Genomic DNA, 23,369 nt, shown 5'->3' with positions numbered 1-23,369 from the left:
GTAATTAAGATGAACTAAGAGACCACAACTTTAGCGTAGTGATACCCTCAACGACCTAAATTTAACATGTTACTTTTCATTGGCTCGACAACCATCTCACCCAGTCTACCTCCTGCTCAGAGAGCTGCGAGTAACATTGCTAGACCGCGATTCGAGACATAATCCTGGTCTATGCAAGTATTTGTAGAAACTCCACCCCGCTTTACAAGATATCTCACTGTATAGTGTGTAGTAAACAGCTGGCGTTGTTGCTTCTAGGTGGTGTGGTGGCATTTGCCGTGTCCTATCAGAGCCGTTGAGCCGAGGTGAGAGCATAAGCCGGCCCGTTTTGTCCTCGAGATACGCTTTGGCACGCCATCGCCCAACAACAGAGCAGTGCTTTTTACTAAATCTCCCCAGCAAACAGGTGTTCCTCGACCATGACTTTCAATCCTTGCGCCAAATCTAAAACCTGGAGCTCGATGATTTCAATCATGCTTTGACACAATGCCGCCTTCACAATGTTGGAATTCGAGGTTAGCTGTTTGTACTACACTAAACAAAGCTTTCACATGCTACAGCAAAAGTTCTCCCATCTACCTAGATAGCAACATTGTCAAGATACAGTCGCGACAAACCACCTCCTACCAACCTCCGTTGTTACAACGCCGCTTCACCACCACCCTCACCACCATGGATATAAATGGTAGTAGTTTTTCCTACGGAGGCAGACTCCAACCCAGTCCTCAAACAGCTTTCCAACCACGTTGTTTATCTCCAGCAAATCCTCATATACATATTCGCAGGTTCTCAAACTCAACTGCGAATCGTCTTTCTTCTACAAGCACAATCGGTACTCCCGCACCGCAAAGTACCACGATCCCGAAGATGACCTCTATGCACTCCCAAGACTTCAAGCTTGCGCTATCCAAGCATGGTCTGACTGAAGACCATCTCAGCAAGATCCATGGTCTACTTGTGGAGATTGCTATTGATTGTGGCAAAATCATGGCGGCCGCCGAGCACTCAGTCCTTATAGCAGCACAGTACAAGAACAATACCTCCGACCTAGTCACCGAGTTCGACAAGCAGATCGAAGATACGGTGGAATCCCGCCTACGCAAAGAATACCCGGCCTTCAGATTCCTTGGAGAGGAGACGTTCAAGCATGGCACCAAGCTTGCTGATACGCCTACGTTTGTCTGTGATCCAATCGATGGAACCTTGAACTTCTCCAAGGGCGTGCCCAACTGTGCTATCTCTCTTGCGCTGACTCTCGAGAAGAAATCTATCATCGGCGTTGTATACAACCCTTTCCGAGGCGACCTCTACCACGCGATCAAAGGTCGGGGCGCCTACCTCAGCAATGCGCTCCTCGGAGTCGAGCTCAAGCTTCCGATCCAGCCCGTACCCCCACCAATGCCATCCTTGAACTCCTGTCTCGTCGCTCTCGAATGGGGAAACCAGCGCTCCGGTGAAAACTGGGCCCTCCGGACCTCCGTACACAACAAGCTTCTGACTTCCAAGGTGGAAGGCGGAGCCATGTGCAAGTCCGTCCGCTCCAACGGCTCCGCAGCCTTAGATTTCTGCTACGTCGCACAAGGCATCATCGATGTCTTTTGGGAAGGCGGCGTTTGGATATGGGATGTCTGTGCTGGCTGGATTATCCTGGAGGAGGCTGGCGGTATTGTTGCTAGCGCTAACCCTGGCGACTGGGATCCGTCTCTTGAGGGTCGTTTGTACTTTGCTGTTCGGCATGCGAAGCCTGAGGAACAGAAGGCTGTGGTGCAGGAGCTGTGGGGTATCATGGGTGATCGGAAATTTGTCTTCTAGAAGAGAGAATCATCGAGCTGCAAGGAAGGGGATTGATATTTGGTATTATGGTACTTGTGATAAATTGGTATTAAGGAGTTCGGGAGTCATATAGAGTTTAAGATACTGGTCAATATATGGATTGCTTTGATTTGATGCTCATGGTTCTGACAGGCTTTTTCAAGTACGTATCCTTTGAGCAGATGACTCAGATATTTGTTTGTAAAGTCATCATTTGCAAGGATTGCTGTTTGTGACACACATTGTTTCCTTTTAAATTCTTTCATCAGTGAATGGCTCCTTCTCAAAGACTTGTTGTGAGCCAACTGTAGTTCCCATAATGTTTTGTCGCCACCTGACACTTGACTTGAGCAGGTGCGGCAAGTACGATGAGCTACCACCTCCTCACCATCTGTTGAACCTACTGTTACAAACCTCAGCCCTCCCACTTACATCCCCACATACCTCAGTGTCATCATCCATACACATCGGCTTGTCTCCGTGAAACGATACAGATATTGAACAACAGATCCACAATAGGTACTGAGCCTATACTAAGTACGGTAAACGTGACTTATAATGTTCTGACTCGCAACCCAGCCTGAATATCATTGCTCCGTCAGCATCATCCGCACGCAACGGGCTTTCCGCACTATCTCCTGCCGCTCAGGTCATCGACTCGAGGGATACCCAGCCCCTTGCCTGAGCCAACTACCTATGCACTATAGCGATTCTTAGTTACATGCCGCTTGATTCACTGTTTACCACTCGAGGCTCCGAATCTCGACAAACCAAACCCAAAGTGCTCAGGAAACCACTCTTTCCTCTCCCACGATCCATTGCCAATCGCCAGACCATTTTTCACGCAGGACACAACCCTAGAACACACTCGTATTCAGGACGACCCCTTTCAGCAACAGAGCGATTGCACGTTGCCCGTGAGCGTCTTCGAAAGTTCGAGCAGGCACAAGTTAAGAAGCAAAAAAGGACCTGGCGTGTATCTCGCGCTCGCGCTGAACTTTTCCTAGAGCGAGAGAGACTTGCTCACAGACTAAAGAGCTTTAGAGACGGGAGGCTCTGAGTTTCATTGAAGAGACCTCGGGAATTTAGACATTTTGATTAGCAGTGCTGCCGGTGTGACTGGTGCTGTAACGAGTTGCATCATCCCGGCCCCAGCCCCAGGTGCACGCCAGTACTACAAGCCAAGACCGAAGGACCCACGAGAACCTGGTGAGCAAAGAAGAGCTATCAAGAAACAAAGGAAACAGAAGGAAGTGCGCGCCAGACTCAGAGCCAAAAAGAAGGCTGATCTGAAGGTACAGCAGAGCATATTGCGCATGAGAATGAGAGAGCTCAAGAACAGACTTCGGCTTTGCTAGATATTGTTGCTTGTACCTGACTGGGTCTGAGCACATACCCCTATTCTAATTTGAGTCACACGATTGGCACCCCCACTGGTTCGTGATATTTCCGCGTTTGACTTCGTTCCTAAAACTCAGTTGGGTTGTGGCAAGCCCGACGGCAAGATCTCTTGAATGACTGCTTGCATGGCGAGTGTCCGCAGTGGTCGTAGTGTTCGATTTTCCCCCAACACGAATTACCAATCAGAATCGGATTTCACTCAGTGGCCGGGAGTATATATACATCCTGGAGATTTCAAACACCCGTCGGAAAGATTCAAAGAACCGGAGGCGTGGGAAAGGCTCCGTAACCGCTTGAAGCATTGGGCAACCAGCATTCAGAAGGAGATCAACAGAAAGGCCGATTTGCATAGAAATCGCCGGTGGTTCCAGCATTCACTGGCCTGATACATCGACTAAGGATACTCGCCGTCGAGACAGTGCCTTACTACACAGTTTTCTACACGTCAAACGCTGCGTACTACATGGCACCATCGAATACACCCGCATTCCAATACGGCTCTTTACATCTTCGAGCCAAATACCAGACCACTTTGGAAGTGTCAGATGACGCGAGAGATTCCAGCGTTGGCGAAGACCCGGTTTGCTGATGTTCAGGCAATCGGTGGTTGACATTGTCTCTCGGAAGTGAGCACGGACCGCCCGCATCTGTGCAAGGCGTCAGAACTGCAGTTCATCAGACTTCACATCATGTTTGCTCACAGTACTCGCAACAGTCTCGCTGCAGCATCAAAACAGGCATATGTATGCCGAACATGTCTACACCTGGCTAGAACTCTTCCATTGGACGCTGTACACCGTCTCACTGCGTTCACAACACGATCTATCCAAACTGAAACCCAATCACCGCCATCGTCTCAAGATGGAACTTCTTTCCGCAAGCTCTTGAAAGACGCCGCAAAGCAGCAGAAGAAGGAAAAGGGATCTTCTACAGACTCCTCTAAAAAGTCCAAAGATGCGCGTTTGGAGAAATGGGAATTGACTGTTGGCATCGAGGTGCATGCCGAACTCAACACAGCGCGGAAACTTTTCTCTGGCGCTGCCACTTCTGTCAGCGAACCCCCGAATACACATGTTTCCCTGTTTGACGTCGCATTTCCTGGAACCCAACCTCATTTCCAAAAGGAGACTCTTCTTCCTGCCTTGCGCGCCGCTATAGCTTTCCAATGCGAGATTCAGCCTAAGAGCAGCTTTGACCGTAAACACTACTTCTATCAAGATCAGCCATCCGGGTATCAAATCACGCAGTACTACGAACCCTTTGCGAAAAATGGTAAAATTACATTATACCCTCACGACTTTCCTGCCGGCGCGGTGCCGCATCCAGAACCTTTCGATATCGGCATCAAGCAGATACAAATGGAGCAGGACACCGCAAAGACCGTGCAGCAACCGCCCTCTACCCATTTGCTGGACTTCAACCGCGTCTCACATCCACTAATTGAGATCATCACTCTCCCTGAAATTCATGACCCTGTGGTAGCTGCCGTCGTTGTCCGAAAGATCCAAAATATACTCAAGGCTGTCAACTCTTGTACTACTGGCATGGAGCTAGGCGGTCTGCGCGCTGATGTCAACGTTTCTGTTCGCCAACGCCATGCGGACTCATCTGAATCCAGTCACTCATACTCTGGTATCACTGGCCTGGGTCAACGGACTGAAATCAAGAACTTGGCAAGTGTCAAGGCTGTCGAGGATGCCATCATTGCAGAGCGTGACCGACAGATTGATTTGCTTGAGAGCGGAGGTACTGTTGAGGGCGAGACCCGTGGGTGGACTCTTGGAAGTAAGACCACGAAACGATTGAGAGGCAAAGAGGGTGAGATTGATTACCGGTACATGCCGGACCCTGATATTGCGCCTGTGATCATAGGAGAGGTAAGTCATGTGTTGATCTGCATCTCGAGACCACTGCTGACTATCTCTAGGATCTGGTCGAACACCTGAAGAACACTCTGCCAAAACTTCCCGATGTCAACGTAGATGTTCTGGTACACAATTACGGCCTAACTACCAAAGATGCCATCACTCTTCTTTCATTTGATGATGGAGAACGTCTGGAGTACTACATGGATGTCGTTACCGAATCGGTGCGCCTAGCCGAAGAGCAACAGGACAGTGCTTTGTTACAAACCCTTGGAAAGATTGCAGGGAACTGGTATGTATAATGTGTAGATTTCTTTGTGGATTAAGGCTAAGTCACTCAGGGTGCTTATGGAGCTCGGCTCTCTATTCAAAGACGAACCATGGGATCCTAGCCGCGTTTCAGCCAGAGATCTCGCCGAAGTGATCTCATTTGTGCGCCGCAAAGAGGTCACGTCACCATCAGCGAAGCGTCTAGTTGCGATCAAGTTCGAGGGAGATGCACGTAGTGTTCAGGACATCGTCCACCAAGAAAACCTATTCTTACAGCCCCTGAGCCAAGAAGAATATGTCAACCTGGCAAAGACACTATTGGAAGAAAATCCCAAAATGGTCAAGGACATCACTGAAAAGGGTCAGGTAAAGAAGACTATGTGGTTTGTTGGACAGATGGTGGCGCGAGCCCCAGATGGTGGCGTTGAGCCTGGAAAAGCAAAGATAGTGTTACAGGAGTTGCTAGGGCTGGATGGAAAGGCGTGATAGTCTGGTGGATACCCTAATATAACTCGTCCCTATTATTGTGGCGTATTGTGTACATGTTTGTATTGTCTGCACTTGATTGCCGGCTGCTGTGATCCGGTATCTGGCATCGTCAATGCTTCAAGTTCCACCGAATTAACACCTAATTTCAACACAACTGCATGATTGATGCCTAATGGTCAGCCCCCGATAATGACACCTGCGACAAAGCAATCTTCAGATCGAAGCCCAGCCGTAAGGGTATGATATAGGTGATGTAATCACGAAGCATTCGCCACGCAATTTCATCGATACCCTGTCTTCGGACCCGAACTTGTATCATAAACCCACATGTCAACACAACAGCTCTTACACATCCTAATCCCATCTCTCAAAATTGTCAGTGTAACCGCAATGCTAAACCCTCAAGCCTTGTACCCTGCTCAACAATGTCTACTGAACGGAGTTCGGCATATGTCCGCGTTAGCGACCGTGTCGCTGTCATCCGATGTAATAGCAACACTCTCAAACGCAGAATAACACGCAGTATGGAACGAGGCGGCCTAGGCTGGAGGGGCGAGTCAGCACGACAGAAACTTGCTGCATCGCTCGTTACGCATTATGCGCAAAGTGATAGTAGAGAAGATGTCAACAAAGAATGGGAGAGGGAATTGGAGCTCGAGTTGAATGAGGTTTACGAAAGAACCGATAGCATGGAGCCTCTGAGACGCGAAAAGGGAGCGGAAGAGAAGAATACGGAGAGCTATGTAGGATGGCACATCCTGAATAGCAGGGAGATGAGAAAGAAGAGATTAGAGGAAGTGCAGGAAATGTATTTGCGCGGGGACCGTTTTGCTACTATTGTGAGTTCGCTTGTGCACAATCGCGAGTCAATGAACAGAGATGCAAACAATTGCTGTACTGAAAGCGCATGCTAATCGTAAGAAATTCAGATTGGTAAAGAGCAAGAGCAAATGCTTCGAGATGCGCTGAGAAGTTTCGCAGATAGCCAGCATGGGGATGAAGGGATGACGTTTTCATCACACCACTGTACTAGCGACGAGCAAGTCAAAGTATCAGCATCATCGTCCAATCCCGACTCGGAAGTCGACGATCTATTCTCCAACCACGCGCACTCGACAGCCGCTCTCCTCCGCAGTAACCCCGAACTCAATACTATCAACGATGTCAATATCACAAAAAATCAATGCTCTTCGGAACCTTACCCCTCCTGCACACCAACCTCCCTCACCCAACCTCCTGCCACATGCCCACCATCATCCCGCCGCCCCGTCACGCCCGCGCCCTCGACCGTGCATTCAAAATTCTCCGTATGGCCCTCTGACCACACCATCTCGCCTACAGTAGCGCCTTTGCATACGAATCAGCATCGTGTGTCGCCCGCACTAACTTCTTGTTCTTGCCTGTCCTCGTCTGCGTCGGCATCGTCCCGGAGCCGCAGCCGGAGCGCGAGGCGGGACCAACGGCCCCGTCACGAGAACTTTGCTGAAGAGAAGGAAATCGAGAGTGCAAATAATGACGACGATGGCATTCCCGGACGCAATGACGATAATGTAGAGTTTCCGCCCAACCACCCTTTTCACGGCCTTGTTGCACTCCAGAGACGAAGCTACTGGGACACGTTATCTTGCTACCACGCTGGCTCGTCGCGCTCGGCTTTGAGGAATTCTTCTTTGGTGGCGAAGCGCAGTACGGTGGTCCAGCCAAGTTCGCTTTCTTTTTCACCTGTGCGCAAGGGCTTACTGGATTCGCTGGCGCATCCGCATGGGGAAACAGCCACGTCAGGCTTCGAGAGCGCGTTTATTAGTAGCTTGAATCCCAGAGAGAGAGGGCGGGCGCAGGACACCATGGGTCGGATGTCAGAAGCGACGAGTAGGGTCGTGAGGTCAGTTAGGAGCGAGGAGAGTTTTTCTACTGCAGTACGACACGAAGCGGGAGACGATGCAAGAGGGAGAAAGAGAAGCGGCGCTGATAGGCTTCGAGATACATTTGGTTGCCGTCCCGAAACATTTACTCCAGAGTTTCCCGCGAGAGCAGTCGAGAATGAGGTTCAGCCCCCCGATGTGGCACCCGTGCCGAAGAAGTTCGGTATGGCGTATCTCGCAAGGAAAATGCGGAATCCCCAGACAATTTGGAAGAGGTCAAAGGAACAGTTACGACAAGGGCGCGGAGAAGTTCAAGACGCAGAAATAGCAGCAGAGGAAGAAACGAGAGAGCACGATACCAGGATCCAGATGCAGAACAGAGATCAAGAGCCCGAGACGAATATCCCAGAACCCAGAGACGAAGACACGACGAACGAGAACAACCAACCCACGAACACTCTCCCAGTTCAAATCACAAACAACCCACAGCACACACCAGAACCCACCTCTCCAGTATCTCCAATAACTCCACCTCCACCTCTCCTATTCACATCCACACCCACAACCCCCGTCGCCGCCGCCACCGCTCTTCATCCACCCTCCGCACCCCAAACCCCAACCCTCCTCTCAATCCCAAAAACCCGATCATCCTCACAACCCGCACCCCAACCCTCCCCACACCAACGCCGCTCCGCCTCGTCAGGCTCCTCCCCTTCAAGCCTCAGCGACCGCCTGCGCACAACCCGCCTCGAAGACTTACGCTTACGCTCCGAAACAGCGCAGGAGATTCGGAATCTGATGTTGGATATTGATCGGGATAGGAGGGGGAGTGGGACGTTTGGTTCTACTTCCCCTTCTCCTCCTCCTCCTCCTTCCACATCCACCACTGCTGCTGCTGCTGCTGCCACGAGCACTACAGCACCTATCGTACCACGACCAGCAGCCAAGACCCAAAGTGCAACAACGACACCAGAACTCCCCGGCGGCTTTACAGTAGCCGATTCACCAGGAAGTAGTGTTAGAGGGGCGCTGGAGAGGCATTTCAGGGTCAGGAGGGAGAGTCAGGATGACGGTGCTGCGCGAAATGAACTGCGCTCGCAGTCAAGTACTGCGACGTTGCCGAGGAGTTATCGCACGCCAGAGGTACATGAGTGAGTTTTATGCATTTTTTCGAGTTATGAAGTAAAAAAGAAGGGAGAGTCGGGAATACAGGACAGATTGGTGTCCTGCCTCCATATATCAAGCAAGGAACATAACGATTCATACGGCATCGTTGATGAATCATTGCGAGAAGAGCATTTGAACAACACTCCGTTTATTGCGGCGTAAAGAGGAGGGAGGCATATGGATCAGAAACGAGTAGAAGAGGGACTGTGGGCGCAAGCCTTGAGAAATATCTTTTTTTTATATTATAGATAATGTTTGTAATGTAATGAAGCGATGAGCATAGCGCAGTCTTGTCCTGTACGGAGTTGAAGGCAGATACCAGAATTGAAAGCATATTCCGAACATCCAAGCCAGATACGAAGGTTATGGTTAGTGCAGCATAAAGTTCATAGTATCAAAAGTCGTACAGACATAATGTACGTTACTCGTAGCAAAGCCTCCAAGACTGCGAGATAGCAAAATCTTGGGAGTTAGTATCAACAGACATCACTTCGTCTCAACATCACAGCATCACTTCACGCAAAAAAATACTCACGGCACATGCCTAGAGTACGTACAACACTCACAGCCCACCCTCGCGGAACTGCTGGGTATCCAAGGTTGATTCAGGAATGGTCATATTTTCTATGAAACATTCCTCAGCCACCACGCTGAACACGAGTCTACACAGGCCCGTAGGCACTGTGGACCCTTAAGACCCTATCCTTTTGTGTGATCCGAGACGCCATATCATGTACATCATGCTGTAACTGCTTATGCGACGAGCTGGACGACACCACCAGCCTCCTTGATCTTCTTCTCAGCCTCGGCGCTGACGTAACGGGCGCGGACGACAATGGGGACGGCAGGGAGACGGCCCTTGCCGAGAACCTTGGAGTAACCGTAGTCGAGGAGGTTGAGGACGGGAGCGTTTCCTCCCTTGTTGGCGAGGTACTCGTCACGCTTATCGGCGGGGATGAGCGACCAGAGCTTGTCCAGGTCTGCGACAGGTTAGATATTGAAGGTGTGTATGCGACAGGGCCTCAGCTTACTGATTACGGGCTTCCAGAAAAGGTTCTGCATCTTGTGGAAGTAACGCATACCGACCTTTCCGAAGTAACCGGGATGGTACTTGTCAATGTTGGTGCGGTGGTGGTGTTGACCACCCTAGACGTCTTGTTAGTGACATTGCATTATCACATAGGATACGCCAAAACTTACGGCCATACCACGACCACCGGGATGCTTCCTGTGCTTTCCGACACGTCCGTGACCAGCAGAGACATCTGAACATGAGTTAGCCTTCAGTCCTCCATCGATATTCCCGTCTCATCCCAGCGACTCGTCTTCCTTCCTGTATTCTTTCTCAAGGCGACAACTTCAGCGCAATCGCATCGATCGAGCGCCGGAAAGAAGAATGTGGTCGGCAATCGAGTCGCTTGGACGGAGCAGTATGATATAACGTACGGCCGCGGTGCTTGCGAGTCTTGGTCAGTCGGGTAGGCATGTTGACTGTCGCTGTTTGGTTAGTTGCGAGAGACTGAAAGTTCGATCGCTGAGGCTGTTTTGGTCCAGTGGGCGGAAGATCCTAAGCGAGATGGCGCTAACGACGGTGTACTAGTTTCTCCGATGGTCACGTGTTGATGGGTCGTTGGACAGCACAGCGAACGTCAAAGCAATCAAAGCAAAGCCAACAGAGTTCAAGTGATGCAAGTGAAAGAATCGTAATGAAGATTTTGTCAAATTACATATTCCTATCTCGCAACAACCGAATGCGCCACGCTCCCACCTTCGCTATGCAATACACACTCATCGACGCCCAGCAACACTTTTAGCCCCAATACGGTGTTCGCAACCCGACAAAAGTCGATCCTACGTCGGCTAGATCATCCTTCTTGGGTCGCTGTCCTGCAAGCTGTACAAGAGTTAGCGGAACTGGCTGGCAAAGTTACCGCAAGATCAAAGTACCTCTAACTGGATATGCCTGTGAACATGCACAAGCCAGTCTACATAGCTTTGCGCCTCATTGTTCCGATCCTCGTAGAGCAACCGAGCGAACTCGTACTCTGATCCGTCCAGACCTTGTCGTGCAAGCTGAATCGTAAGAGCCTTGGAGCCGCGCGTGGTAGCTAGGTACTGCAGGATGTTTCGTACTTGCGCGTTGAGATGAGTTTCGAGAATTGGGAGTGAAGACTGGAACGGATCCAGTACTTTAAGGCTATTGTTGCCCTCGCCGAAGAGGTCTTCGAGTAAATTGGGCGAGACTTGTGAGTGCAGCCACAGCAGACATACTTGACCGTTATCAACAATGTACGCGCCACCCTCCTCAAACTTAGAGAAGGATGCTCGTGTACACTCAGGCATGACCAGATGACCCTTTTCGTTGGCGAATCCATCGCCGGCATCGAGGTTGTGAATTGCGATGATTCTTGGGTAAAGATACAACGAAAGCTCCAGAGGCCCCATGGACTTGAGCATCCGCATGTCATGGACCCTCCTGTCCGTGGGCTCCTTACCACCCTTGAAAGCGCGTGATTTGATCAAACCAAGAATGTACATGCTGAATTCCTTGAGGTTCTCCGGTAGTACGAGTTGACCAGGAGGATTGTTGCCAGAGAAGTTCTTCCTGTAACCAGAAAGAATATCGACCGTCTTCTCCGTCAGAGCTCCTCTAATCTCCTTCAGGTTCTTCTCAGTCATACGAGCAGCGGCTTCCTTGGCAATGATGTTCACCACTGCATCCTGGTCGACAAACTTCATGCACTCACCAGTGTTTGCACTAACACTGGCTACGATGTTGCTACACCTTACTCGGCGCTCACCGTTTGCAGCTGTGTATAGGAGTGCACTCTGGAAGTGCGCATCGAGCTTGGGATCCAGCTTGCCGTCATAGCTAAACATCACACCAATAGCCTTGTCTTGATCAATGACTCCAAACTCCAAGTCGGCTCCGAATGTGTGGTGGTAGAAGTTGCCGTGGTAGGCAGAGACCTGCAACCCAGTCGAGCATCGAACCTTCATCAGCGCTTGATATCCGGTTTCTCGCGTGACCGTGTGCTGGACCTCTTTGGAAAGTCTGAGCAGATCTCTTGGAGAATGGAAATTTGGATAATAGAAGACCTCTCCGCCTGTTGCAGCAGATACATGACCTATCAATGACAATTAGTAGTAGTTACGAGCCGATGATGACATCACTCACCTATTGTTGCAATGTCCAAGTATCCTCCACTGGGCGCAGCAAGGAAAAAGTCGACGCCAATACCATTCTGTACCATCTTCTCGGCAAGCTTCTTGAACCCAGGGTGCTCAGTTTGAAATAGCTTCTTCTCAGCGTCAGTATTGAGTTGATTGCCATCTTCGCGGAGTACAAGTCGGCCAGGACCCCAGGTAGGCAGTGCGGCCAAAGAGCACACTATCTTTCCGCCCGTTGCTGACAGTGCCTGTAGCGCAGAGTTCAAGGTAGGAAGGAGAGCCGGTTCAGGATGATGGACCTCAGCGAACATATTTGGTAAATTCGTGAGAAGCGAGGTGATGACGCCCTTTGACTCGACAGGATCGACAAACAAGCCTTCACTGAATGGCAAAAAGGGGTCCTCAAGATCTGACATGACCAACATCTGAGCGCTAGTCAAGTTGGGGCTGAGGTTGTAGAAGTGCATCTCCTTGTCAAAGGTCACGATACCGACCTTTGCACCCTTCGGTATCCGGCTTGTGGCTTCTGTCCCTTCTGCCTCGCCTCTTGATTCACCGTACAGAGCGCCCAAGATCCCCTCGCAGAAACCATACAAGAAGCCGCGGTTCACAGCCTCAGAAGTGACATCAATCAAGAATAGCCATCGTAAACCGACAGGCTCCTTAGACCAGTATTCCTTTGGTACCATGAAGTCGACCGTACCGAGGGTAAGTTCAGGTCGCTGCAACCGGTCTATCCGTACGCCAGCCATATCTGTAGGTGAAAAGTACTCTCCAGGAACATCGTTGGGGTAGCTGCAAAGATTGCATACAAATTTGTTACCACCAGATTTGAATTGCACAAACGGATTCATGTAAGCTCGACACCTTGTGCATCTTGGTGGTCCAGTCTCGCCAAAGTCTAGTACCGGAATTGGCTGTTCACCTTCCTGCTGAGCAGCCAGTGGTTGCAAGATCATACCCAGTGGTAAAGAAGTCGCAGCAAGTGCCTGTGCAGTGAGTGGGATACTGTTCATAGTTAGGCGTGCGTACTTTGGCGAGGAATTGCCCTGGTCAAAAGACACAAATGGAACAGTAGCCGGAGGAGGTAGGTGGTGCTCCATAGTAGGATATACGTGCTCCAGATAGTATTTGGCTGGCGCATCTCGCGACTTCGGTACACTGGGTATCTGTTCGGGGTCCACACGTCCCTGTGCCGATCCTACGGCTGCTCCACCTGGTTGATGTGGCGATGCGGCTGTCCTCGCAGCATACTGCATAGGAGATGCCTGAGCGCCAGGGCTGAAGACTGGGTTCGCTGGTGCGGGAAACTGGCTCATAGCGGGGGTGACCTGAGGTTCCATCCATTGCGCTCCACCAACTTGGGGCGAGTTCTGGTTATTGAACTGCGCGGGTGTGCCATTAGGAGACATGCCATTGAAAGACTGTTGGCTTCCTCCAGGGCCCTCGATATTGTGGTATGCATGCCTGTTCTTCTTCTTATGCTTTGGCTGTGCCACTTGCTCCCCGCCTAACCCGACTGCGCCCATCTGCCCCGCCAAGTTGTTGACATCTTCGTCGCCCTGGTACTGTGGATAGGCCTGTGGTGCCTGCTGGTGTGGGAAATATGACTCTTGCTGCACCGGCGTGCCGTAGTGCGCGGGCGCGCCTGCGTATGGACTCGATGCTTGAGGAATCGCTGGGCTTCCGGCCTGAGAGTAGCCAGGAGGGCCCGCCGCAACTGGCGGTCGCCATTTGTTCTGTTCATCTTGCATGTCCGCACCGTTCGGGTTGGGATAGCTCGCACCAGGAGCCTGATGCATAGGGTATCCGGACATGGTCGCGATAGCGCGGGGATGCTACGCTCGAGTCGACAAACGAGATGGTTCGAGGCGGATTAAGCGTGTGACCGGGGGGGCAACAGGACACGGAGCACTATTGGCAATATATCACGGGGCGAGCATTCTCTAGGAATTCGGTGCGGACGAAGGGACAGATATCAGGAATCAAGATTGATGATCTGTCTATTTTCTGGCCCTATGCTTTCCATACAATTACGTCCGTGCGCGCTTCCTCACATGCAAGACCAAGGTACAACCTGACAGTCGCGTGTTACCCATGCAGACGATTTTAATTAATTACCGAAGGAGAAGTGATACCTAGTGCTCCAATCGAATAACGTTGTAGTATTCTACGGGTATGCGGGAACCCTCAAGCTACCACGCATGTAGGTTTGCCAAAAAGCACCGTCCCATGCGATTGCGTCACGCTTCATTATCCGCGGGAGCCAGACCAGGCGTATTGTCTTCTTACACCATGGCTATGGATCCTCGGCATCCACAGATGCTACCACTCTTCTTCGTGATCTTGTCTGTCTTTCTACTACCCCAGCTCTGATAACCGTCACAATTCCGGTTGAAGCAAAGAAAAAGACATGCCGAATTCCTCATATATTGCCCTTTATTCCAGCTTATCGAGATGCGCCAGCCGTGTCAACACGACCTGTTTACTCGTCTCTTCAATCTCGCCCGCAAGGAAAACCTCGTCGAGGATCGCATAGACCTATAACCATTGTCAGTCGTTTGACTTTCGCCCACCCAATGACATTGCCTTATCGCCCTTGGGCGATGCTTCCCAACATTATCCCTCCGTAGCTTGTTGTACCCACGTACCTTGTAAAAGTTGAACACCAAGTCCAGCTCACACACATTTCCAAAGAATGCATCTAGCACCTCGACGAAGAAATGTATAGCCTCCAAGTACGCCAACTCGTTATCGTTTGTATCAACACACGCGCAGAAGAAGAGGCCGGCATATCGACGGTACACGATCTTGGACATGTTGCGGAACTCGACGAAGTTGGACTGGTGTTTTTGGTCTCGCGGTGCAATGAGGCGATGAACCTGCCATAGTTGTGAGTGACTTCAAAAGTCTGTTGTATGTACGATCGGTATTCGAGTGATCGGGCAAGATGTGCGTCTTATCAAGAAACGGTCGAAGGGGAAGTGCAAGACTACATGGACGGTTGTGGAATTTTTGCATACCTCGCCTTTCAGCTTAACCTTCTCATCATCCTATGAGTTTGTTAGCAAATGCCCTCTCTTCCCTTCTTGCTTTGTAATGCAACTTACACTATACGGCGCATACCACTTGGCTAGCCGTGTCTTTCCCCTATGCAGTTCCGCCTGTTAGCACCAAAACGGACATCGGGTAGCCACGACGCAAACATACTGCCGGTTCTGTATGAGGATGAACGAGAGCACCATATTCGCAATGTGCCTCGAATAATAGGCTCGGCGCGCTGGAAGAGGTGTGACAGGGACCGCGGCTCAGAGGGATCAAGACTCCGTAAATGTACATGGTCCATGCGCTAACGGATCCCTGCATCACCTCTTCGGCAGGCATGCGGACACAAGTCCACTTTTAGCCGCAGATATCACGCTGTGGAGTTGATTTTGGCTTCCGCTTTTTGCAGACTGGGGCTCGATACTATATTACATTAATATTGAACTTTCTAAAACTATCTAGGGGATTATAACAGTATAGTCAAACAGAGTATGAGCGCCCTATACGTAGCAGGTCTGATACCCACTATATCTACTCTGCACTCTCGTCAACGGCGCAAAATCGCTATCCAACACCCCCAAATCGCCCAAAATACCATGTGTGTCGGATGTTGATGTATAGGTCACTTTCACACGCTTAGCATCGCTGTTAGCACGTGTCTTGGGAGAAGAGGTCGTGCGACGATACCTCCTCCTACTCAGCAAGGGCTTGAGAGAGCCTCCGGCGGTTGAGGAATCAGAGCTATCAGATAGAGCTGAGTCACTTGCGGTACCCACAACCGATAAATTCGTGGCAGTCATAATCACATTGCCTCTGCCTTCTTGGGGTGACGAAGCGGTCTTGCCAGCTCTTTTCCTTGCCATCTCTCCTTGTGTGACAACAGAGAGTGGTGAAGCAGTACGCCCACTACCGTTCTTCCTCCTCTCTACGCTTGCTACCAGAGCAGTCCAAAGATTCATAGTCTCGTTCTTCCTCAACGTCTTGGCATACTCGTAGTTTCCAGTCGTGAGGGTGCCTTTTGAGGTCGTGTTGGCATGAGAATTGAGTGTTGGTTTGGCATCAGCTTCAACAACCGGGAAGCCGCTTTCTACAGGCGTATGTATGCCGAATTTGTTTCCCCATTTGCACTCGGATGGGTAGTCACACGTATTCCAACAGTCTTTTTTCTTTGTCGGAATATCTCCATCTTTTGTGCCAGCGGACGAGCCAGTGTCCAGAGCAGCTTTGTTCCTGGGACCGTCTCTTCGCCATCTGCTCCAGTTCTTCCAGCCAGAATAGTCAAATTCGCTGTTGCAGGCACCATGTTTCTTTGTACGTCGTACATAGTTTGATTGTCGCCATGCCTTTACAGTGGTTGTACCGCTACAGTAATAATGTCCGTCTTGTAGGCAACGCCTTGTGACGTTCAAGCGGTAGCTACAATGACAGTGGTGACATGTCCACGTCCAAGGTAAGGGAGTTGGTGGTAAATCTTCCGTAGACTTTGTGCCCGTTTTTGAACCTTGCTGGCTCCCTTTCTGAACTGATTGTTGGAATGGCGCTGTGGGTGTGAAAGGTGGACGTGGTGAGAAGGGCGATGGTGGAATCGACAAGAAAGAAGATTTAAAAGGCGCTGGGGATATTCTTAGAGAACTTCGCATCTTGGGATCTGATAGGGTGGGTCGGGCCTTTGACAAAATAACTGCTTATCCCTGGAAGTGTGTCTTGTTACACTGCGAACACAAGAAAAACTTCAAAAGTGAGGGTAATCGCAATCGTGGGGTGCTTGTCAGGAAGGGTTTGCAAAAGATGAGGACTGACAGAGATGTTTGTTTCTTGCTGTTAAGGAGAGCGTGTCTCTTGTAAAACCAACACGCCGATCACATCCTGTCACGGGTTTCAAGACGATTGTTCTCATGCAAAGAATGGAGAGGCGACAACTGGATAGTGGATAAAGACGGGCTCGATAACAGATCTTTGTTGTCATCAAGTAGCACCATGTCCCGGTGGTGCAACAGCGGTTCTTTGTCAAGGAAAGCCATTCGAGCGTCAGCTGCATCATCTTCGAACACACATGCGCTTTGTTTAGAAGGCGCGCAAGCCCACAAAACCTACCCTAGTGGCCTGGGTTTATTTCTGCCACTGAGTACTTGTACGTATCAGCGAGGTAAAATGTTTCTATTCCGGATTGGAATCACGCTATCGGTCAAGCTGTTTTGTGTTGCAAGCCGGCGTGATTCCCTAGTTAGCCGGTTAGGAGCACTGAATAAACCTTACATCTGGGTTGGCACGCAAACTCGCTTATATTTGTTGCATGGGTGTGTATTTTCGTCCAACTTGATGCAAAGCACGTCTAGAGTTTCACCAAATCTCGGCTCAGTGACGTGATTACTTGGCTGAAGATGGAGTGATGTGGGAGGGGTCATGGCAGGCTGCAACGCACAGGGTGCACTCCCATTGTCACGTGCCCTTTGCAATAGTAACAACGACAACGACTCGTACTAGGTTCGCCCCACATGCATTCCCGAACGCGTGGAACACACCCAAGACATTTCTCACCGAGAACATGTTTCATAGCCCCAATATTGTCTTGGAGGACACGAAAGCCATTCCCGCTTGTGGAATCAATGAAATTCCCTCCCACTCGGCATCCCACCCTGCATGTGCTCCTATATTACTGACGCTTGCCAGCCCACGCCCACTCCTTGGAAACGAGGCTCTAAAAAGGAGCGGTTCTGAGATGCATGGAGCATGTACTTTTTTTGTGAAAACCCGCGATTCCGCTTTTGTTATCGATTAGAACTACCTAGTAGTAAACGTTATGGAGCGCCGTAACTGGCTTTACGGATGGATGTTGAAAGAAAAGTTGCATGGGAGCAAAGACGCGCGTATAGGAACAGTAAGCACAACCCCGACGGCATGTGAAGCGCATGCAGCATGCAATGATACTTTCTTGGCACGACAAGGAGATTGTGATATCGCTATTGGTATGGTGTGTATACTACTGTAAGTATGTGTATCTGTGCATGTGGACTAACAGCCATCGTTCTTGAGAGGATTCGATGCCTAGTTCAGCTATTGTGCTTAGCTGCAAGCCTATCGCGGTAGATTGACATCATCCCCACGGCGGAGTCTGGGGTACAGCGATATGATAGGGCCTAGGCATGGGCGATCACCCATGTGGAGGAGTGGGAGATGATAAGCATCGACACTGCGAGTACGCTTGGCAGCGGAAGATATATCGTTGACCGGACGAATCGGTAGGCATATTGTTCATGGACTGATAAGGTTGCGCTGGGCATGGGCGCGTGAGCACAGCCTCCTCGTACGTGCAATCCAACAGGGACATTACTTAGAGCAGCGTGCATCGGGAGTCTGACAAAGGCAGGGGCAAAGGGCCGATTTGGAAATTTAATGATGAGCTCGTTCTTGAATTATGTACACTACATTTGTAAAAGAAAAGATTGGTTCAGACATCTAGAAAAAATAGAACAAAAAGCTCAGCGCAAAGACCAGAGCGCAGGTGGTATCTCGAAACAATTTGACTTTATAAAGTCGGAAGCAGCAAAATCCAGATCAATACAAATACAAAAGCTTAGGTCTTGACCTGCTTTTCGTTGTTGTGCTCGGGACCCATGGCAACCGCATGCCTGTCCCCGCCAATGCCAGTGTGGTCATGGTCATGGCTGGAGTTCTCCGAGGGCGCCTTGCCCTCGAGCATCTGGCTGTGCTGGGGAATACCGTGGCGTTCTCCTTGAGGCACCGAGTGTTCACCATCGAGGGGAGCACCCTTGGCAGGGGTCCACGCAAGATAGTCACGGCGGACCTCGACGTAGTCGTAGGCGAACTCGCCAAGTTGGTCGTCATCCATACCAAGAAGCTCGGCCTCTTCGGATGCGCGAAGCTTCAGACCAGGAATCTTGTCGATGACAAAAGCGAGGATAGCGCTGACGACAAACGAGTAAGCAGTGCAAGCGACAATATAAGCAATCTGCTTATAGACAGCGGGCGCGTCGCCAGTAATGGCACCGGCGGTCAGTCCGTTGTTGACGCCGTCAAGCCCAATGATGTAGTTGGCACCAAAAATGCCGTTGAAGAACAGTCCCCACATGCCGGCGACACCGTGCTCAGCGAACACATCGAGAGAATCGTCGATCTTGATCCAGAACTTGACTACAGGGATGTTAGAAAATGACGTAAGATTGATGCTTAGTGTTCGACTTACTCTTGGTGGCAAAGTTAGCAACAATGCCAGTGGTGATACCGAGGACAACGCTGGCCCATGGGGGGATGAAACCAGAGGCGGGAGTAGCAGCAACGAGTCCAGAAATGGTACCTGAGCACCAGCCAACCATGGACCACTTGCGAGCAAGACGCCAATCAAGAATAACCCAGGTCATAGCGGCAAACATGGCGGTAAGGTTGCTGTTCCAGCAGGCCATGACAGCGCGGAGATTGGCACCGAAAGCAGAGCCGCCGTTGAAGCCCAACCAGCCAAACCATAGGAATACGGTTCCGAGAGTGATCAAAGAGACGTTGTGGGGGCGGAAGTTGAGCATCATCTTTTCCTGGCGGCGTCCGAGAATCATGGAGTAGGCCAAGGCGGTGCATCCAGACACGATTTCGACAGGGCCGCCACCAGCATAATCCAGGCCACCCCATTTGAAGAACCAGCCGTTTGCGTTCCAGGCCCAGTAAGCGACGGGGCAGTATACGATTGTGGCCCAAAGCCAGATGAAGACCATCATGGGGATCAAGCGACCGCGCTCAGCAACGCAACCGACAACAATAGCAGCAGTGACAGCGCAGAATTGTAGCTATGAGCCTGGTTAGCATGTCTCTTGTGGGTTATGATGAAATCTGCCGTACCTGGTAGAAAGAGTACAGCAACTCAGGAATCAGAGGACTACCCTGGCTAGGCGCACCGAGGACGCCCTTGAGACCAAACTTGTCGAGGTTGCCGATGAAGCCATTTGTGGAAGGGCCGAACGCGAGCGAGTATCCCCAAAAGTACCATTGGAAGGTGATGACGGAGGCGGAGAACATGCACGCCCAGATGAGGGAGAGGGCGGACTTTCTGCGAGCAAGACCGGAGTAGAGGAAAGCTAGACCAGGAACCATGATCAACACCATGGCCGAAGCCACGAGGATGTAGGCCTGGTCACCCGCCTGGTACCATTGGTTGAGATTCTCGGTGACTACAAATATACATGTTAGTATGCTTGCTGGTATGTTTTGACTTTGATTGCACAATGTGCTGCGCGCAACACGGGTGTCGGGCGCGGCACGTGCTTAATGGTGGTACATGGAGACTTGAACTGACCAGAATCACCACCAGTAACGGCATTGGTCCCATTGAATTCTGCGGGAGCGCCGATCCATGAGTGCGACATGGCTACGGAGTTTGCTGGGGAACCGGCCAAGTGGTAAGGATATCAGGGGGGGACTTGGAGAGGTAGGCGGAGGGAAGAGCAGTCTCACAAACAGGGCGTATGGAGAGGAAATGAACAGAGGATATAAAGGCTGGATCGGTACCAGTAATATACGGGAGCACCAGGGAGAAACCGGAAACCCTACTGTAGATTACAATGGTTGCGCCGGGGCCTTTATGGATGAAGGGCTGACTGTGCTACTCTTATCTATCCTGGTCCACGGACCAGCTCTCGAGGCAAAATAGACGAGGGTACATCAACCCACAGGCGCGCGACCGCCGTGGGGTTCGCGCCAGATCCAGAGCTTGATCGCTTTTTTTGCCGGTCGATGTCGAGCTGCGTCATGGTAGGCGTTTGGCCTTATCTCGCCGCGAGCGGAAGCGTGACGGGGCGGGTTAGATAATGGGACCAACACCCACCTAGCGGCAGCATTGCGGATTGCTGTGAAGGACAGCCTCGCACCGTGGCTCTTTGTCGGCGACTCAAAACGATTTCTCACAGCCACGGGAGGCATTGTCCGCCATGTCTGGGGGCGGGAGTGCTTGGCGAGTGGGAGGCTCCATGTTGTGTTGTGTCAATTGCATTTCATGCCAGAGATAAGCATCCAACGGCGGCCAATCACGGTCCACATCGGAGCGATAGGCCGCTAGCTCGATTCGGCCTCCTGCCTGAACCCGGCCGTCCCCTGCGACGCCATCGTGTCGACGCCCACAGACGCCCTCCCGTCCCTGACCACGCCTGGCGATGCCCACTCACACTCGTCCATCGATGCGATAAGCCCGAGGATGCCTCGTTTGAGACGCTGCCCGTAATACCACAGCTTCGCAATTGCCTCGCTCGCGCCACACGGTTTCCTGCCAGAAGTTGCCCAAGTCGCCGGCGCCCAACAAACCTTCATGAAACCCAGCCTGTGAATACTCGGCAGCCATCTTTGGCGCTACGCCGTGCACGCACGCCCTGCCCGACGACCGACATGTCAGCAAATCGCTTGCCGTTGAGCACAGAGACGGCCCTGTGTCGCTGGTACCAGACATGACCGTGCTCACCGTCGTACCAGACGGACAGTTTTTCGTCTCCTACTGCATGTGCTGCATGTACAGTACATACGTAGTGTCCAAAATCCCGCCATTCGGTCATCCAGGCGGTCGCCATTCTTGGTTCCAGTGAGCCGGTTCTCTTGCCGCCTCAGGAAGAAACCCTATTGCGTGGCTTACATCGATCTGCCCAGGAACGCCTGTCATATGTCCTGGCCGGCAGTGGCGCGCCTTTGCACAAGCAATTACATATCCCATGATTCCCTGTCACAATATTGAACAGTCAGCAACACTAGAAGAATGCCACAAGCAGCTGAAAGCCCTCGTAGTAAGTATTCTTTTGCACACCAACCCTGGCCAACGGGCCATACACACTTACATATCGTACGTACATAGTATGGTATGTATGTATACCTATGCCTACAGCAGGGTCCGACTGCGGACCAGTCTTTCTTCCACCTGCCGTACCCATTCGGCAGCTCTTGTCGGTAAACTGTCGTGAAAGCATGTGAGTCTCGCTAGAAGCGAGAGAGTGGGGCTGTGTCGACCTCTCCACGAGCCCGCCACGGCGGTGACGCCTCAGGTTCATAAAGCGTGGGGAAGCTCAACTTGGGGCTCGGTACTGCGGGACTACCGGCTCGTACGCGACTATCCCCGTTGCATTGATTGTTGTGTCCTATATCGGCGTCATTGAAATGTGGGATGATGGTTATCTCTACGTATCGCGCCTTGTGCAATTTCACCACGTTTTCGAAAGATTCCAGAACCCGCCGGCCCAATGGCCGTACTTCCGGCTTCGGAGCCCTGACTGTGGGTTTAGAGTAACCTTGGATCGCATCATTGGCGCATCGGGCTACCCTATCATTTCTCTTACTACCAATCTTAGCTGACTTTGCTAACCTTGGGCCAATGACAGGTCTTACACAGATAGCTTTGTGTCTGAACCGCTTTCGACCTACTAGCTGTTAGTTTGCCCTTCAAATGGCATGTGCCCTTTCCAGCAATATTGCTTGTGAAACTCCACGCTCACAGTCTCCAATTTCGATTTGCAGTATGGCGATACTAGCAGTCCGTCTTCTACATTCCTATCGTCTTACTCTTCTACGGGCATGGGGGGTCTACAACACTCCACGCTCGTTGTATGAAACCAAAGCGCCCCAGCAACCTGGCTATCTCTCGCCCAACATTATTGAACGTAACGTGTCAGCTTTTGGCCACTGACCAACTACGTGGAGATCTGACAGCAGCAAAAATCTCCACGATGTTCCGCATATGGATTCGGCGTTTCGTATACGAAATAAGGTCTGGCCACCAGTATCACAACACTCCGATTGCTGGTGGTACCCCGGCCTCCCCACTACACTCCGCGTACGCCTACTTACTTGCCGCCAATCCTGGGCAAGGGGAAAAATTCAAGAGTCAAGACCGTCATACTGCTCAAGGTTTCTTGACGCCCAATATCTAATCTGAACCTTGTAGCTGGGGCGGCGACAACAATCTCTCAATCTCTCTGTAATCCAATCAGGCCGAAGCGCGTTCACCCCACACTTCAAACCCCACACTAACATCGCTGGGGCTGATGAATATGGGATCCTGGCTCACATGCAACATTCAGCCTCAAAACAGAGTTGCTTTTGAAGAATGCCGTCAGCGGGCATGATCAAGCAAGTACACGTAAAGGCCCAAGAGCTGCATGATAGTAATCTTGTTTTGGTAGGGTGTTACTACAGGGGAATCTTAGGATACAGGGTTGATAAAAGGAAAAAAAGGTTTCATCATCAGCTTTGCTTTTGTCGAATCAACTGCCGACTGATGCGCCCTCGCCCACGCCTCGACTGTAGG

At 51.1% G+C, this 23,369-nt stretch overlaps 11 protein-coding genes across 11 annotated transcripts; 4 read left to right on the top strand and 7 right to left on the bottom strand.

Moving 5' to 3' along the window:
- Window positions 1–867: 867 nt before the first annotated feature.
- On the top strand, window positions 868–1,812 carry COCVIDRAFT_36114 (hypothetical protein; the record flags this gene model as incomplete). Its single annotated transcript, XM_014703099.1, has 1 exon — window positions 868–1,812. The coding sequence occupies one exon, from the start codon at window positions 868–870 to the stop codon at window positions 1,810–1,812; it is 945 nt and encodes a 314-aa protein (XP_014558585.1).
- A 721-nt stretch (window positions 1,813–2,533) lies between these two features.
- COCVIDRAFT_36113 (hypothetical protein) lies at window positions 2,534–3,170 on the top strand (the record flags this gene model as incomplete). Its single annotated transcript, XM_014703098.1, has 2 exons — window positions 2,534–2,786; window positions 2,902–3,170. The coding sequence occupies 2 exons, from the start codon at window positions 2,534–2,536 to the stop codon at window positions 3,168–3,170; spliced, it is 522 nt and encodes a 173-aa protein (XP_014558584.1).
- Window positions 3,171–3,902: 732 nt separating this feature from the next.
- On the top strand, window positions 3,903–5,834 carry COCVIDRAFT_14378 (hypothetical protein; the record flags this gene model as incomplete). Its single annotated transcript, XM_014703024.1, has 3 exons — window positions 3,903–5,090; window positions 5,141–5,370; window positions 5,420–5,834. 3 exons carry the CDS (start codon window positions 3,903–3,905, stop codon window positions 5,832–5,834), a joined length of 1,833 nt encoding a protein of 610 aa, XP_014558510.1.
- Window positions 5,835–6,262: 428 nt separating this feature from the next.
- Window positions 6,263–8,854, top strand: COCVIDRAFT_14377 (hypothetical protein; the record flags this gene model as incomplete). Its single annotated transcript, XM_014703023.1, has 2 exons — window positions 6,263–6,676; window positions 6,767–8,854. 2 exons carry the CDS (start codon window positions 6,263–6,265, stop codon window positions 8,852–8,854), a joined length of 2,502 nt encoding a protein of 833 aa, XP_014558509.1.
- A 765-nt stretch (window positions 8,855–9,619) lies between these two features.
- Window positions 9,620–10,352, bottom strand: COCVIDRAFT_24995 (hypothetical protein; the record flags this gene model as incomplete). Its single annotated transcript, XM_014703036.1, has 4 exons — window positions 9,620–9,846; window positions 9,898–10,012; window positions 10,067–10,131; window positions 10,313–10,352. 4 exons carry the CDS (start codon window positions 10,350–10,352, stop codon window positions 9,620–9,622), a joined length of 447 nt encoding a protein of 148 aa, XP_014558522.1.
- Window positions 10,353–10,676: 324 nt separating this feature from the next.
- On the bottom strand, window positions 10,677–13,854 carry COCVIDRAFT_94234 (hypothetical protein; the record flags this gene model as incomplete). The annotated part of the gene is made up of 3 exons (XM_014703097.1): window positions 10,677–10,760; window positions 10,814–11,994; window positions 12,045–13,854. 3 exons carry the CDS (start codon window positions 13,852–13,854, stop codon window positions 10,677–10,679), a joined length of 3,075 nt encoding a protein of 1,024 aa, XP_014558583.1.
- Window positions 13,855–14,476: 622 nt separating this feature from the next.
- Window positions 14,477–15,282, bottom strand: COCVIDRAFT_36108 (hypothetical protein; the record flags this gene model as incomplete). Its single annotated transcript, XM_014703096.1, has 5 exons — window positions 14,477–14,578; window positions 14,689–14,919; window positions 15,061–15,090; window positions 15,148–15,187; window positions 15,248–15,282. The coding sequence occupies 5 exons, from the start codon at window positions 15,280–15,282 to the stop codon at window positions 14,477–14,479; spliced, it is 438 nt and encodes a 145-aa protein (XP_014558582.1).
- A 489-nt stretch (window positions 15,283–15,771) lies between these two features.
- On the bottom strand, window positions 15,772–16,722 carry COCVIDRAFT_69821 (hypothetical protein; the record flags this gene model as incomplete). Its single annotated transcript, XM_014703095.1, has 1 exon — window positions 15,772–16,722. A coding segment is annotated over one exon (951 nt), but the record flags the coding sequence as incomplete, so codon positions are not given.
- A 1,934-nt stretch (window positions 16,723–18,656) lies between these two features.
- COCVIDRAFT_36106 (hypothetical protein) lies at window positions 18,657–20,454 on the bottom strand (the record flags this gene model as incomplete). The annotated part of the gene is made up of 4 exons (XM_014703094.1): window positions 18,657–19,234; window positions 19,287–19,878; window positions 19,931–20,259; window positions 20,385–20,454. The coding sequence occupies 4 exons, from the start codon at window positions 20,452–20,454 to the stop codon at window positions 18,657–18,659; spliced, it is 1,569 nt and encodes a 522-aa protein (XP_014558580.1).
- A 521-nt stretch (window positions 20,455–20,975) lies between these two features.
- On the bottom strand, window positions 20,976–21,785 carry COCVIDRAFT_36105 (hypothetical protein; the record flags this gene model as incomplete). Its single annotated transcript, XM_014703093.1, has 3 exons — window positions 20,976–21,221; window positions 21,448–21,669; window positions 21,708–21,785. 3 exons carry the CDS (start codon window positions 21,783–21,785, stop codon window positions 20,976–20,978), a joined length of 546 nt encoding a protein of 181 aa, XP_014558579.1.
- A 260-nt stretch (window positions 21,786–22,045) lies between these two features.
- COCVIDRAFT_14372 (hypothetical protein) lies at window positions 22,046–22,638 on the bottom strand (the record flags this gene model as incomplete). The annotated part of the gene is made up of 3 exons (XM_014703022.1): window positions 22,046–22,482; window positions 22,558–22,589; window positions 22,625–22,638. The coding sequence occupies 3 exons, from the start codon at window positions 22,636–22,638 to the stop codon at window positions 22,046–22,048; spliced, it is 483 nt and encodes a 160-aa protein (XP_014558508.1).
- Between the last annotated feature and the right edge of the window lie 731 nt (window positions 22,639–23,369).

The sequence above is a fragment of the Bipolaris victoriae genome (genome assembly GCF_000527765.1).
Source record: "Bipolaris victoriae FI3 unplaced genomic scaffold scaffold_25, whole genome shotgun sequence".
NCBI classification, from domain to species: Eukaryota; Fungi; Ascomycota; class Dothideomycetes; order Pleosporales; family Pleosporaceae; genus Bipolaris; species Bipolaris victoriae.
The sequence above is the reverse complement of the archived record's forward strand: the minus strand, read 5'-3'. Positions and strand labels throughout refer to the sequence as shown.